General features: G+C 45.6%; 1 protein-coding gene across 1 annotated transcript in view; it reads right to left on the bottom strand.

Moving 5' to 3' along the window:
• LOC140191194 (CD209 antigen-like protein C) overlaps positions 1–16640 on the bottom strand; it is a 74372-nt gene that overhangs the window by 27072 nt on the left and 30660 nt on the right. Inside the window, exons 3-5 of the mRNA XM_072248351.1 lie at positions 13818–13862; positions 7452–7568; positions 6463–6534 (exon numbers count right to left, since the gene is read on the bottom strand). Coding sequence (XP_072104452.1) covers positions 6463–6534; positions 7452–7568; positions 13818–13862 — 234 coding nt within the window. The remainder of the gene's footprint in view (positions 1–6462; positions 6535–7451; positions 7569–13817; positions 13863–16640) is intronic.

Here is a 16640-nt window from a genome sequence, read left to right as displayed (position 1 = left end):
AGGGGAGACTATAGAGGGAAGGGAATTTACTGACCAGAAGAACATCAGCCATTGAATCCAAAGAGTGGAGGGAAGAGACGGGTAAAAACTAGGCACAAAGAGTTGCCAGAAGTTGTCAGTCAGTGACTCACAAAGACCGTCCAACCGTACTCTTCCTGTTGTTTGTTCAACTCCCGTTCCAGTTCATCGTTCTTCAATTCTGATAAGTGCTCTTGGGACCAAGGAGTGGCTGCTTGCTGACTGATTACCACACAAAAAGGTAACTGGACCCTGTTCCTGCCTGCCCTGAACCCAGATTCCTCTGTAGCGCACACACAATGCCGGAGGAATCCCCAAGTTGGCAGCAACTCTGGAGGGAAATAAAGAGTAAATGTTTCAGGTTGAGACCCTTGATCGTACTGGAGAGGAAAGGGGAAGAATTCAGAATAAGAAGGTGGGGAAAGGGGAACAAGCTGGCAGGTGACAGGAGAGACCAGGTGAGAGGGAAAGTGGGGGGGTGGAAATGATGTGAAAAGCTGGAAGGTGATAGATGGAAGAGGTAAAAGACTCAAGAAGAAAGTATCTAATAGGAGAGGACAGTGGACCATGAAATAAAGGGAATGAGTTGGGAACAAGGGAGATTGTGGGCATGTCATGAGGGTGGGGGAGGAGAAGAGAAGAAGTACGAGAGTAACCAGAATCGGCAATGAAAAAGAAAAGAGGTGAGTTGGGGGGGGGAGCGGGTTAGGCAAAGGGAAAGCAGAGGGGAGTAATTACAAGAAGTTAGAGAAAACAATGTTCATGCCATCATGTCAGAAGCTACCCAGACAGCATATGAGATGTCTCTCCTTCATCTTGAGTTTAGCTTCACTAGGGTACATCATCCCCCTGCTTCCCCACCCACACACACCCAGTCTCACGTTTCACTTGCCAGCTTGCACTCCACCCCCAACTTTCCTATTCTGGCTTTGGTATCTTTCCTTTCCAGTCCTGATGAAGCTACCTCTATGATGAGGCCAAACTCAGGTTGGAGGAGCAACACCTCAGATTCCATCTGGATGGCTGCCAACCTGATTGCATGAACATTGACTTTTCTTACTTCACATAATATCTTCCCTCTTCCTCTTCCCCCGCCCCCTGCCCCACCCCACTTCTCTTTTTTCCATTCTTCATTCTGATTATCCTCTCTCCCCTCCTCTCTGCTCTCCAACCCTCATGATATGTCCATCACCTCCTTTTGGTTCCCTTCCTCCTTCTCTTTAGCCCATGGTCCACTGACCTCTCCAGTTCCTTAAGATTGTCATAGCTGGGGGTTGGGGTTTAGTAGGGATTAGCTCCCACTACCTATTATGTAATGTATGGGGTGTCAGAGAGGGGTAGCATCTCTGGTGGGGGAACATGTCGCGTCCTTTTCAGGGCAGTTAGTCCACCTTTGGTCCCCACCTGGCACTCAGCTCTCACCTGTGGCTCCCCGTAGCTGTTTGCATGCGACAGCGGTCACACCCTGGGCAACGGCTGCGACAAGCCGGCTAAACCAGGTGAAGGTAGCTGACGGGTCTCAAACCCTCGATGAGATAGGGAGTTGTCTACCCCAGCATGTGAATTCAGACTCCGGCGGATTGAGCGGATGAGACCAATGGAAGGTCCGACGGTCAAGAAGGCGGTCTCTGCGAGCGTCATGGAATGTGTAGAGCAGGACAAGACACAGAAGACGTCCTGGTCACCCACTGCACCTACTCCCATCTCCAGCTGTCTCGACTCTGTCTTGCCACTGGGTGAAGATGGGAATTGGGAAGAGAGAGTGAGGCTGATGCTGCACAACTCTCCCTCACTTAAATCCAAATCACGCGCTAGTCTCAACACCATCATAATGGTGTCGAGGTCCTCATCGACGTCGACGATGGACAAACACTTATGTACTCTCAATGGTGTGCATCCCAAATAGCTTCTGACAACTGTGTCAAACACCTGGCCTTCAAGTAGCTACTTAGCTACTCAACCCATTCTTTGCATGTTAGATCTCTTAAACAACCCATTCTGCTTCTCTTGGTTCTCAATTTAATCATGTATTTCATTTGACACCCTAGATCCACTTTCTTCTGCTGGTTCAGATGACACCTCCCAACACACCTGAAAGAGGAATGTTTCCTTGAAACCTCATCTCAGTTCCTTTGAGATTTATTTCTATTTTCTCCTCAGCCCCAGTAATCCAAGGTACCTGCTTCAGTTACTCAGTGGCAGATTCCACCAATTAAACTCCTCAAAGATTTGGCATCTCTTTCAGATCAACAAAAAGGAGCTTCAGTCCCTCCTTACTGTGAGAATTTTTAGTTACTTCATTTCCAGATCTGGTCATCACTGGCGAGACCAGAATTTGTTGCCACAGCACGAAATGGAATTGAACTGAACTAAACTGAACATCCCAAACTGGTTCAAGGACTCTGCGGTTTGATGTTTAGTACTCTGTATGTAATCCACTTGTTTTTTTTCTGATTTTTTTTTTTTGCATTTTTGGTGTTTGCTGTTTTTTCTTTGAACAGGTTCCATGGTGAATCTTTCTTTCCTGACTGCCTGTGGGAGGACAAATCTTAGGGTGGTATATAATGGAGACATACTTTGATAATAAATGTACTTTGAATCTTCGACTGACTGCTCTTGAAACACAGTCTTAGAGAACTTGACAGTACATTGACGATCGGATAGATTTGGATTTGTAAACGGGGCATACCTGAGCAACTTTCCACATTGTTGGGTAAAATATTGGAGTGAAAACTGCACTGGAGTATCAGATAGGTATGCAGTTCAGGTCCTTAATACACCAGCAAGGAGGATGTCTGGTCCCAATTCTTTGGCTTTATCATCTGTTTCTTAAGATCCTGAGTAGTGAATGCAGTTAGTTGGGGACTGGTTTCTATGCTGGTGAAGATCTCAGGAGGGAGCTCATTCCATGCATCTGGCTGGGCATGGTTGTCTGTACTTCCTTGTGCTGGGCCCTGCCGTAGGGTTGGGGGTGAAGACATCACTGGAACCTCCTCCTCTTCGTGCAAGCTGTGCAATTGCCCACCACCATTCACCGGATGTGTGGGTACCGAGACAACCTGAGCCACTGAGGGATTACAAGGCTCCGTCCAGTGCTGCTGCTTTTGTTCTTTAATACACAGCGACCCAGTGTTGCATCTTCAACAGCTGGGCAGTGCAGCCTTAGGGGTATCTCGTGGTTCTGCTCCCGATTGGTCTGCTGAGCTGATGTCACAGTGGAGGCAAGGATGTCCTGGGTGATGGGGTGACAGGCTGTAGGGGTGGACATCTCAGCTGCCACCGATGTTGGTCCACAGTGCCTTATGGATGACTGATTTTGATCTGTCAGGTTTGTTCTGCTTCTGTTTTACTAAGAATGGCTGTCAAACACCATAATCGAGGTGCTCTCGAGGTGAAGATGAAACGCTAACAAACAGGTACCACATGTAGAGCTGTCGATAGTTCAAAGTGTTTATTCTGTGTACTGTTTCCCTCACCTTTTGCCACAGAACATGGTCAGCTCTGACATCAGTGATGGGGCCACCAGGCCTACCCTGATAATGTGCCCACCCAGAGCCTTCACTACATTCAACACTTCTTCCAAGCATTGTTCCATACTGGGGACCACTGATTCGTCGGTGGGAGAGGGTGATGGGTGGGAGTCAGGTGAAGGATACCTTGTCAGAGTTCAGTTGGCATCATGGGATCAAGAGTCAATGTTCTGAGATGACCTGTACACCGCAGAGGGACAGGATGCAGTGTCTTGTCCTGTTTCCTGACATGTTTCCAGTGAGGGTTGATTGTGTGAGGATGATTGCGTCAGGCTGTTGCTTGACTGCTCGGTATTTAGGTAGTACTCCCCAGGTGTATGGGAGGAAAACCATGGCTGAGGAGCCATCTCCACCATGTCCAAACTGGGTGACAAGTTCACAGCTGGATAATTCGTCTGAATGTATTCCTCTTCAGGCCTCATGCAGCACTTACATACAATGAACAGTTTGCTAGCCTGTGCAGGAGGTAAGAAACAGGCACTGGCATTGTTTTAAAATGTCTGTTTACTGTTCACCTGTTCTGTGCAGAACATGCATCTTGAATTGTATTTTATTAACTTTATTTCTGGTATACTTTGTGTTGTATGTGATATATGTTTTGCTGGTGTGCCATGTTGCAGAGGAACATTGTTTTATTTGGTTGTACTGTATATAGTTACAGTCAGATGAAAATATACTTCAAAGAACATTCATCAGCGAAGCAGTCAGTGTGACTGAGACTGGGTTTGTTCCAAAATCCTGGACTTGCCATAGTGGGAATTGAATTCGGGTCTCTGGTTATTGCATCTGGGTTTTCAATAATTCTTCCAATAAGTTAACGCTTGTGTTGTCTCTGTATCAGATGTGGCCTTTGAGGCTCTTGGCTTAGACTCTAGAGGATCCAGGCAGACAGCAGAGAGCAGCACTGAGGCTGGTGCACACTTGGTGGCCTTCCCTTCCGGATGTAGCATTTCTCCAGTGAACATGGACAACCCCCAGGGGACTCAGGTCAGGTTCCATGCGCAACTCTTTAGATGAGGAAATGTTCTTTGCCTGCACACAACAAGGTGCAAACAGCTTGGGCTGATGTGTAACAGCAAGCATTGATTAATAGTTTAGCAAAGCCAACCTACTCCAACTTGCCCTATCATCAGTAACTGGTGGGGCCACTGTTAACCAGTCCAGCCACATAGATACAGTGACTGCAGGAGCAGGTTACAGGCTGGTTCTGTACTGTGAGGAGCTCACTGAAGCCTTTGTACCAGGCTGGTTAAGGACCCCATAGAACAGAGCGCGCGCGTGTACACACACACACACACACACACACACACACACACTCACCTACCAATAAACAGACACACACACATACACAACTACCAATAAACAGACACACACACAAACTACCAATAAACAGACACACATATATACACACACACACACACACACACACACACACAACTAACAATAAATAGACACACATACACACAACTACAAATAAACACACACCCCTACCAATAAACAGACACACACACACACTTGCATATGTTCCCAACTGAAGTGGGGACGATCCCAGCTTCTTGATCAGGGATCCCGGGACCATGACAAACCTCTGCATCCTCGGCCATCCAAGTGTCAGAGTACACCTCAGGCCCTGGGATACTCCTGCTGACACAGGAGTGAAGTTGGGAGTCAGTGGAGACATTTACCAGTTCAGTTGTCTCTGACTGGAAAGTCTAATATAACTTTTGGCAGCTGTCTCAGCAGGAACTTGTGGAGAACTGAGCAGCCTCCTGCAGGACCACCCATCATCAGGACCATGACACCAGTCAGAGGAACACAAATTACACTCCCACAAAGTGTCAACCTTTGATTAAAAACTTTGATTGCTCTGCAGGCTCATAAAAAACTGAAAAAGTGTTAAAATACTTCATAAAACACTTTTAAATATTTTCAAACATTGCTAGACATTTTAAAATTATATCAACCGAGGGTCTAAAGGAAAATGTTTTGCAAAACTTTAAGGAAATATTAAACATTCTTAAAGTATTTTCCATGACTAATTCTCAGCCTAGATTAGAACAACTATTCTCTTTGATTCAAGTCAGGAGGGGGACAGCTTGCACAGTGCAAATTTCCCAGCCAGTTTGTGGTGTTAAGTGGTATTTAGCCCAAGTTGCTCTCCTGTGGGTCAGAAACCAGTGTTAAGCATGATGGGGAAGCACACAGAATATTTCAACCCAGTTTCTGCCTTTTAATAGCCGGATGCAGTAATCCAGAATCACAGTTTGTGATATGGGTCAATGGTGACCTTACCAACATTACCTCAGAGAGACAAACAATCTACAATTTGTTGGAGGAACTCAGCAGGTCAAGCAGCATTGGTGGTGGGGGGAGGGGGGAGGGGCGAGAAGGAACTGTCGATGTTTCGGGTCAAAACACTGCTTCAGGACTGAGAATGGAGCGGAGAGTTAAAGAGAAGAGAGTGTTCAGACAGGCCAGTCGATGATTGGGGAGGAGTGACAGATGAGGGCAGATGTAGCATGGTAGGGGAGGGTGAAAGGTGGAGTTGGAAGATGCAGCTGGGTGATAGGTGGAGACAGAGAGTGAAAGGTAGGTGGAACCAAGCTGGTAGATGGACCAATTTGCAGAATGCAGGTCACATCAGACCTGATGCAGAGTTTCAACTCAAAACGCTGACAATTCCGTCCCTGATACTGCTTGGCCCGCTGAATTCCTCCAGCAGGCTGTAAGTGGCTCCAGATTCCAATGTCTGCAACCTCCTGTGTCTCCATTTATCACAGAGAATCTGAGCCAGCTTCTCAGTCTCACATGACCTGGATCCACTGTGTCCCTGGGAATCCCTGAGGTTCCTAATGCTCTTAGACAGAGGCTTCCAGCAGGAGCTGGGTTCATGAAGAGTTTGGGCAAGACTCACCCTCCTTCACTCTCGCAAGTTTCTTTGTCATATCATCCTTCAGATCCTTAATTTCACTGGATATCTGTCGAACTGAAAGTGAGACAGTTATTACTCATATTGTTGTATCCTGTCTCTAACTTTCTCAATCAGCAGGATGAGGACAGTCGGAGCCCAGGGTAGATGAACAGTAGGGGCTGAATTTGGAAACAGAGGAGTATCAGGTCTTTCCACATTGCTCAGCCATATTACAACTGTGTATTCATCTCCTCTTGCTTCATAACAGCTAACAAACTAGCAGTCAGACATTCCATTTTCAGAGAGCTGGAAAATCCCAACACCTGGAAAATCCACAGCACTTGGCTAAACTTCAGTCCTTGACCTGAAATGTTAATCTGTTCCTCTCTCCATAGTCGCTGCCTGAGCTGCTGAATGCAAAGTTTTCGGTTTCTTTTAATCAGAGTGCTGATGACAGTTTGGGATGTGCCAGGTGTTCAAACGGCAGGAGTTGGGAATAGCTAGGTTTAGCCGGGTAACCAATTTCCGTCAAGCTTAATTGCACCCATGTGACCAATTAGCCTTCTAACCCATTCATCTTTGAAAGGCAAGGAAATTAGAATACGTGGAGGAAACTTAGATGGTCACAACATTGTGGGCCGAAGGGCCTGTAATGTGCTGTAGATGTCTATGTTCTATGAGAACGTACCCCACTGAATGACAGTGGTGGAACTGAACCAGAGTCACTGGTGGTGTAATAGTGTAACGCTAACTGTGAGGCTCCCATGCCACCCCCAAGTATTCTAAAGTAGCTCTATGGATTCGTGACACACGGAATGTATTTAGACAAGGGTGAAACCTTGTGGCCAGGCCCTCACACTTCCTTTGGTGCACGGTGACTCAGCCATCCGCTGACCTTTCAGAAACGGCTCCTCCACAACATTTCCCCAAAGATGCAGGCCCTTCCCCAGCCCGTGTCATCACCCAGCTCTCGCACGCTGTCAGTGACTTACACTTGAGCATTTCCACAACGAACATCACCATCAGCAGGACAAACAGAGCCAGGAGAATGTAGCTCACAATGCTGAAGGACTTCCCTGCTGCTGCTCCTGCTGTTCCTTTCGTGGGGTCTGGAAGGAGATGGAGGAGATGATGAATTCATCAACAGAATTATCAGCATCTAACTGATGGCTAAAGTTCCCACAAGCCACACATCCCTGTTTACACTGGCGGCGCCAGAGATTTTTTCTTGCTGGTGCTACAGTGGGGCTGAATTATTCAGTGATGGTGCTGAGGATGTACTGAATGGTAATATGTATTCGCAAGGCCAGATATGTGGCATTCAAAAATCAGTTTCAAGCATTATGTGCCTACTATAAATGCCTCTGTTGATTCACAAAAAACAGCAATTGATAAATCTAATATAGAAGTGAACTGTGACAGTGTTAACAGCATCGGAGACAACCTGGGCTACACAGAGCATAAACAAACAAACCAACAGAGCATCCGACCCACAGCGCACAATGTGAATCACGCACCAATCCCGCAATCAGCGCCAAATGCGTGATTTTCAACTGAAAAACACAACACTAACCCACAATGTCCACTGCTATTCGCATTACATAGACAGACAATGCCAAAAGATACACCGTTATTAAAAGTCAAATAAGGCAAACAACAGATGCAAGGCTTTGCCAGAAGTTGGACAAATCGTACTCTGACCATGCAATACCTCAATTAATTCGGCTACTGAATTTAAAACAAAAATTAACAGAATCACCGCTTGGAAGTCTAAGCAGAACCAGTAGGTTTAATAGCAGTAAATGTAATATTTTGGGATTTGCAGGAAACATAAGGACTATGGGGTAACCACCACAAAATAATAATTATAATCAGCATTAGTCTAGGCCCAAATTTAAAAAAAAAATCAACTGCACTCACCATTGATGTTTTCAGAGAAGCACAATCCGTCTGTTGTTGTGATTGGTGGCGAAAGCATCAATGATTTCTGGATGTCAAGTGCTTTGGTCCTCCGGCTGTTTATGGCCAACAGGACCAAGTTGCTGTTTCGAGCATCGCCGCTGCTGTTCCTTAGGTAGTTTTTAAGACGTCTGAGGCAAGAGAAACTCCCTTCGCATGAGGCAGATGTCACATGCAGAGTCAGTGATATGCAGATTAGTTTGTATAAATCTATAAATGCATCGTGGTGGAGTCTCATTAGAGCTAGAAATTCCACTGTGTCATTCACTGTCTGTCCTTGCTTTTGTTTTGTTTCCAGCAGATGCCGAACCTGATGTAGCTCTGCAGTCAGGTTCACTTCAGTCACTCCATAGTATTGGGCCATTGGTTAAAGACAATTCTTGTCTCGGAAGAACTTGTTTTTTTGGACTCAATGCTGAGACTCCAGTCAGAACACTCCCAGTCTCAACTGAGAATCATCTTTTCATTTCAGTCAGAAGTCTGTCTATAACCGGATAGAAACAGTGGTTGTGAAGGTCATCAGAGGATGTGACAGGTGTCCGTTCAGTTTGGGCCTCAATGACAAAATCATGTAGGCGGCGGGGTGGCTGGGCCTGTCTCCTTTCATGTGGTCTGCTCTGTATACCGGCCTTGACGCACAGGTCCCTAGCTCTTGTCTGAATTTCACTCCATGATTCCTCTCCCCGTTTTGCTGAGAGTGCATCGATAACAGACTGGGCCAAGTCCACAGCGGATGAAAGCTCCAGACTGGGAGATTGTAGCTGGTCTGACATGAACTTGGTGACTTGGAATAAATCTTCAAACAGAGTGAGAAGTAAAGCAAACTGCTCGTCAATCAGTCTGTTTACAGCTCTGGACTCCGTTTTCCTCCGTGCATTTGGTTGACCCATAATATCCTGTAGTGTAGCTAGAATGGCAGGGAGTGATTTCCTTGTAGCCCACAAAGCTGTATACTGCCATGTCCAGCGTGTATCTGACAATTTCTTCAACTCCACGGGCTGTGCAGTTGATTCCAGTTCTCTCTGTTTCTTCATGAAAAGATCGTGGGCAACAGAGTTTGAAAAGAAGTTGTAAAGCAGCTGCACAGTTTCAAAAAACACACCCGCTTGTACATTGCTCACCACATCCACTAAAACAAAGTCAAGTCTATGAGCATGGCAGTGTATATATAATGGCTGCGGGACCCCTTTCCTGAACCTCTCTTGTACCCGGTTATCGCACCTGGACATCACTGCCGCCCCGTCATAACACGGACCTGCACGCGTTCTTATCAATAACGCACTGGACGAGTGTCTGTTCAATGCTTTTAAGAACCGACTCTGCGTCCAACTCTTCTGTTGGAGTCAAGTGCAAGAATTTTTCAAGCACTGTTTCGTTATTCAAATACCGCACCACCACTGACATTTGCTCCTTTTCACTCAAGTCTTTACTTCCATCCACCATGATGGCAAAATGTCCAGCCTCCTTGATTTCTGCACTAATCTGACGTCTGACCATATCTGCCATAATACCCATAATTTCATTTTGGATATCGTGATGGATATATTGCATTTCCAGGATTGTCATTTTTTTATTTAGCTACAGTCTCATCAAACTGCCCAATTACACTGAGCAACTCAACAACGTTTCCCCTATTGTTGTAGCTTTCCGCCAGTTGCGGTAACCGGTGACAGTGAAGGTAGACTCAGAATGGAAACCATGTCCTCCACACAGGAAATGCCTGCATGCGAAGCAGAACATAGTATCTGTCATGATCTAATATTCCAGCCAGGAGTACAGGTCGAATTAGCCACGAATAAAACTCCTTTGCTGATTGCCAAACCGTTGCGAAGGGTACTTTTTCAATGCTGTCCGACGGGGTCCTTCCTCAGGCTGCTGGCTAACGTCGCTAACAGTATTCCCACTCGCACTAAGAGCAGCTTCATCCACGTTCTGTTCTGAATCCCGCTCCATTTCTTGTTCCTCTACTTCGCCCTTGCACTCCTTCGATGAACTGCTGTCGTCCTCATCCCCACTTACTTCTTTCTGCATGTCACTTTCAATTAAGACAGGCTTGGGCTGAAACACCACTGATTCCTCTGGATGAGGTCATTTTCTCACTAAAAGTTGATCCATTTTTTCACGCCGGCCAAAATAATGCACGTGCCAGGCCCACGCTAGCTTGCAAAAGAACAATGTGTGTGTGGGGCATCCGTTAGTCCCGCGAGACCATGGATCTGCGCCTGGATGTATACTATCAATCTCTTGCGTGAGTGAGAGTGAGTGACATCACCACCTTAAGTGATCTTAGATCAGCTTAACTGATCTGAGGACAGCAACGGCAAGACATTGACAACGAACAAATAAGCAGAAGTGTAGCATGGATCTGACCTTAGACCAGCACAGAGCTTATAACTTTATTGCTGCATGGGTGCTATGGTAATTGGGGGCACTGTTTCACTAGATCAACTGGAGAAACAAGCTGTATTCAAAGTTATACAGAGAAAGCAGCTGCAATTTGTATGTCAAATTTCAGTTAATTTCTTTGTGGTGCTGTGGTGGTGCACCAGTTAATTTCTTTGTGGTGCAAGGGAGATGAGGCTGAGTACAGGGCTACGGTAGGAAACTTTGTCACATGGTGTGAGCAGAATCATCTGCAGCTTAATGTGAAAAAGACTAAGGAGCTGGTGGTAGACCTGAAGAGAGCTAAGGTACCGGTGATCCCTGTTTCCATCCAGGGAGTCAGTGTGGACATGGTGGAGGATTACAAATACCTAGGGATACGAATTGACAATAAACTGGACTGGTCAAAGAACACTGAGGCTGTCTACAAGAAGGGTCAGAACCGTCTCTATTTCCTGAGGAGACTGAGGTCCTTTAACATCTGCCGGACTATGCTGAGGATATTCTACGAGTCTGTGGTGGCCAGTGCTATCATGTTTGCTGTTGTGTGCTGGGGCAGCAGGCTGAGGGTAGCAGACACCAACAGAATCAACAAACTCATTCGTAAGGCCAGTGATGTTGTGGGGATGGAACTGGACTCTCTCACGGTGGTGTCTGAAAAGAGGATGCTGTCCAAGTTGCATGCCATCTTGGACAATGTCTCCCATCCACTACATAATGTACTGGTTGGGCACAGGAGTACATTCAGCCAGAGACTCATTCCACCGAGATTCAACACAGAGCGTCATAGGAAGTCATTACTGCCTGTGGCCATTAAAGTTTACAACTCCTCCCTTGGAGGATCAGACACCCTGAGCCAATAGGCTGGTCCTGGACTTATTTCCTGGCATAATTTACATATTACTATTTAACTATTTATGGTTTTATTAATGTTTAATTATTTATGGTGCAACTGTAACGAAAACCAATTTCCCCCAGGATCAATAAAGTATGACTATGACTATGTGGTGCCATTGTAATTTCTGCTGGTGCTATAGCACCAGCTAGCACCACATCAGCGCTGCCACTGCCTGTTTACCAGTGGCCTTTGCATGGTTCACTGTGGAAGCCTGAAATGAGAAACCAGGTCACAGTTTCCAAATTCCAACTCAGATTCCCTTCTATAGCAAGCCTGAGCATTTTGTTGTAAATCTTTGCCCATTGACACTGGCTCAATGATTTCTCCCTCTTCATTAGAACACCCTAACCTGAGATTTGCTCCAATCACACTCCTTTATTGCCTTCTTACCCCATTAACAACCCTTCCCCACAGGAACGCTCCCCACACTCTAACACAGGGATTCCCTTTGTTCTACTCACCCCCTCCCCAGTCCTCTCTGCAACTTGAAACTAAGCTCCAGCTTCTTCTTTCTCTGTCCTGGTATTGAGTCCTTCACTTAAAATGTTAATCTGTTTCACTCCATAGTTGCTGCCTTACTTGCTGGTGTTTTCAGTTTTCGTATCAAAATACAAGTGACAGTTTTGGATGTGTTAGATGCTCAGATGGCTGGAGTTGAGAATGGCCAGACTTAGCCAAGTGCTGGAGATTTTCCAGCTGTGCTGATGCATGAGACAGGTTGATACTTCCCCGGAACAGGCCTCTGTGGCCTTGTTCCTTTGGGACTAACTTACCCACCCCCAGTAGGAATCTGTGACTCAGGAGAAGAGAGTTAATGAAATATATGGGTTCTGAAACTCTCCCAACCTTCCCTGACTCAACCCAGCCTATATATGTGTGTGTGTGTGTGTGTGTATATATACACACACATATACACACACACACACACACAGACACATACATACATATATACACATACACACACACAAACTTAAAACTTTTGCGCAGTATTCCATACACACACATATACAAACCTAAAACTTGCACAGTACTGTAGATGCAGTCATAAGGAAGGGACTCTGGTGTATTTACTTCTTTAGGAAGCTAAGGATATTTGACTTGCCGCCGAACACTCAAACAAACTTTTACAGATATACTGTTGAAGGTATCCTGACTGGGTGTGTCATGGCCTGATGCAGCAATTCAAATGCACGGGAATATAAGAAGCTGAAGAAAGTAATGAACTCAGCCCAATACATCACGGGCCCCACCACGCCCACCAACGGTAGTACCTACAAGAGACACTGCTTCATGAAGGCAACATCCATCATCAAAAGTCCCTGCCGTCCGGGCCATGCCATCTTCCCACAGCTTCCACCAGAAAGGGGGTACACAAGCCCAAAGTCCCACACACCCAGGTTTGAGAACTTCACTTCAACCATTCATTTCTCCAGCTTACTGGCAAAACCCTAATCACCCCCACGGTATAACAATAGTATGACCATTTCACATTTCACTTCTATGCTCTAAAAACGCCCTTGTTCATTTGTTCTATTTGTTTTAATTAGGTTTGTTTTTGTCATTATGTATACTTGATATTGAATTTGTATTTTTCTGGTGAATGCTTCTCATATGACCAAGGTGTTGGACCTTGTTAAAGACCTTAATGAAATCTATGTAAACTACACAGATCTCATCAATATATTTATCTCTTTAAAGAGCTCAGTTAAATTAGACAGGATCTCCCACCAACAAATCCGTGCTGACTATCCCTGACCAGTTCCTAACTTTCTGAGTGCAGATTAATTGTTTCCCTTACATGATCTGTTCACCCCTTCTCTCAGTCTGACTGGACCCGTTATTGTGCCTTCTGGCTGGGGGACTAGCTCTTCCCAGTTTTCCCTTCTTTCCAACTTCTGCGCAGGGAGACTACTGCCCACTGTCATTAGAGATTGGAGCAATCAGTCCCTGTGATTCTTGTTACATTTTGTACCCACGAGGGTCGCTCTCCCTCCATTCCTTTCCATACCTCTCTCTAACCCCTCACCCTCCCGCTCTCTCACATCCCCCATGTGTTACCCTCTTTTACCCTCAGACACAATCTGCACCCCCTCCTGTTCCCCACGATTCACAGACTCACCTCTACCTGGTGCCTCCTGTCTTCTGACTGGCTGGGCATCCTCACCTTCAAGGGGTAAGAAGAAATAAGTGTGCAGATTGGTAAATCCGTTCATTATTTTCACATGTATCGACCCACTCTCCATGCAGATAATTTCATTACATCAGTACATTGAAGAAGAACAAAATCAAACAAGATAACACAGAATAAAGTGTTACAGGTAAAGAAATGTGCAATGTAGGAAGACATTAAGGTGCAAGACCACAGTGAGGTAGATTATGAGGTCGAGAGCCCATCTTTTTGTAAATAGTCTTCCACTGGGAACCACTGCAGAGTCTGATAACAACGGGATAGAAGCTGTCCTTCAGCCTGGTAGAATGTGTATCTTCTGACTGATGGGAGGGGGAGAGAACGTTTGGGGTAGGAGTGGTCTCTGATTGTTCTGCTTTACTGAGGCAACAAAAGGTGTAAACAGAATCCAAGTAGGGGAGGTTGTTTTCATTCCAAGTCATTATTCATCTAGACAGGATGCTTTCTATAAACGCAAGAAAGTCTGCAGATGCTGGAAATCCAGAGCAATACACACACAAAATATTGGAGGAACTCAGCATTTCAGGCAGCATCTGTGGTAAACGATAAACAGCCGACATTTCAGACCAAGATCCTTCTTCTGGAGTGAGAAGGAAGGGGGAAATGCCAGAATAAAAAGGTGGGGGAGGGGAAAGAGGCTAGCTGGAAGCTGATAGGTCAAAGGGTGGAGAAGAAAGAATCTGTTGGGACAAGAGAGTGGAGAAAGGGAAGGGGAGGGGTACCCGGGGAAGTCATAGGCAGGTGAGAAGTAGTAAAGGGTCGGAGTGAGAAGAGGAAGTGGGCGGGATGGAATTTGTTTACTGGAAATCGATATTCATGCCATCATGCAGGAGGGTACCCAGACGGAATGTAAGGTGTCACTCCTCCACCCTGAGGATGCCCTTAACTTGGCACAAGAGGAGGCCATAGACCAATATGTTGGAATGGGAATGGGAATGGGAATTGCAATTAAAATGTTTTGCCAACAGGAAGTCAGAATCAGGTTTATTATCACCGGCATGTTACGTGAAATTTGTTAACCTAGCAGGAGCAGTTCAATGCAATACATAAAACAGAGGAGGAAAAAAAATATAATTAATAAATAAATAAATAAATTACAGTATATGTAGATATAAAAATGTGCAAAAAACAGAAATACTGTACATTTAAAAAAAAGAGTTAGTATTCAAGGGTTCAATGTCCATTTAGGAATCGGATGGCAGAGGGGAAGAAGCTGTTCCTGAATCGCTGAGTGGGTGCCTTCAGGCTTCTGTATCTCCTACCTGATGGTAACAGTGAGAAAAGGACATGCCCTGGGTGCTGGAGGTCTTTAATAATGGACGCTGCCTTTCTGAGACACTGCTCCCTGAAGATGTCCTGGGTACTTTGTAAGCTAGTACCCAAGATGGAACTGACTAGATTTACAGTCCTCTGCAGCTTCTTTCGGTCCTGTGCAGTAGACCCCCCATACCAGACAGTGATGCAGCCTGTCAGAATGCTCTCCACAGTACATCTACAGAAGTTTTTGAGTGTATTTGTTGACATGCCAAATTTCTTCAAACTCCTAATGAAGTATAGCCGCTGTCTTGCCTTCTTTATAACTACATCAATATGTTGGGACCAGGTTAGAGCCTCAGAGATCTTGACACCCAGGAACTTGAAACTGCTCATTCTCTCCACTTCTGATTCCTCTATGAGAATTGGTATGTGTTCTTTCGTCTTATCCTTTCTGAAGTCCACAATTAGCTCTTTCATCTTACTGACGTTGAGTGCCAGGTTGTTGCTACAGCACCACTCCACTAGTTGGCATATCTCACTCCTGTACAGGCTTTTTTCAGCATCTGAGATACTACCAACAATGGTTGTATCATCAGCAAATTTATAGATGGTATTTGAGCTATGGCTAGCCACACAATCATGAGAATAGAGCAGGGGGCTAAGCACACACTCCTGAGGTGCGCCAGTGTTGATCATCAGCGAGGAGGAGATGTTATCACCAATCCGCACAGATTGTGGTCTTATGGTTAGGAAGTCAAGAGTCCAATGGCAGAGGGAGGTACAGAGGCCCAGGTTCTGCAACTTCTCAATAGGATTGTGGGAATGATGGTATTAAATGCTAAGCTATAGTCGATGAACAGCATCCTGACATAGGTGTTTGTGTTGTCCAGGTGGTCTAAAGCTGTGTGGAGAGCCATTGAGATTGCATCTACCGTTGACCTATGGTGGTGATAGGCAAATTGCAATGGGTCCAGGTCCTTGCTGAGGCAGGAGTTCAGTCTAGTCATGACCAACCTCTCAAAGCATTTCATTACTGTCAATGTGAGTGCTACCGGGCAATAGTCATTAAGGCAGCTTCTTCTTAGGCACTGGTATAATTGTTGCTTTTTTGAAGCAAGTGGGAACTTCTGCCCGTAGCAGTGAGAGGTTGAAAATGTCCTTGAATACTCCCGCTAGATGGTTGATACAGGTTTTCAGAGCATTACCAGGTACTCCATTGGGATCTTCCACCTTGCAAGGGTTCACTCTCTTTAAAGCCAGTCTAACATCAGCCTCTGAGACAGAGATCACAGAGTCATCAGGTACAGCAGGGATCTTCACAGCTGTAGTTGTGTTCTCCCTTTTAAAGTGGGCATAGAAGGCATTGAGTTCATCTGGTAGTGAAGCATCGCTACCATTCATACTATTGGGTTTCACTTTGCAGGAAGCAATGTCTTACAGACCCTGCCAGAGTTGTTGTACATCCGATGTCGCCTCCAAACTCATTTGAAATTGTCT

Source organism: Mobula birostris, chromosome 32 (assembly GCF_030028105.1).
Source record: "Mobula birostris isolate sMobBir1 chromosome 32, sMobBir1.hap1, whole genome shotgun sequence".
Lineage (NCBI taxonomy): Eukaryota > Metazoa > Chordata > Chondrichthyes > Myliobatiformes > Myliobatidae > Mobula > Mobula birostris.
This window is presented reverse-complemented; position numbering and strand designations above follow the sequence as displayed.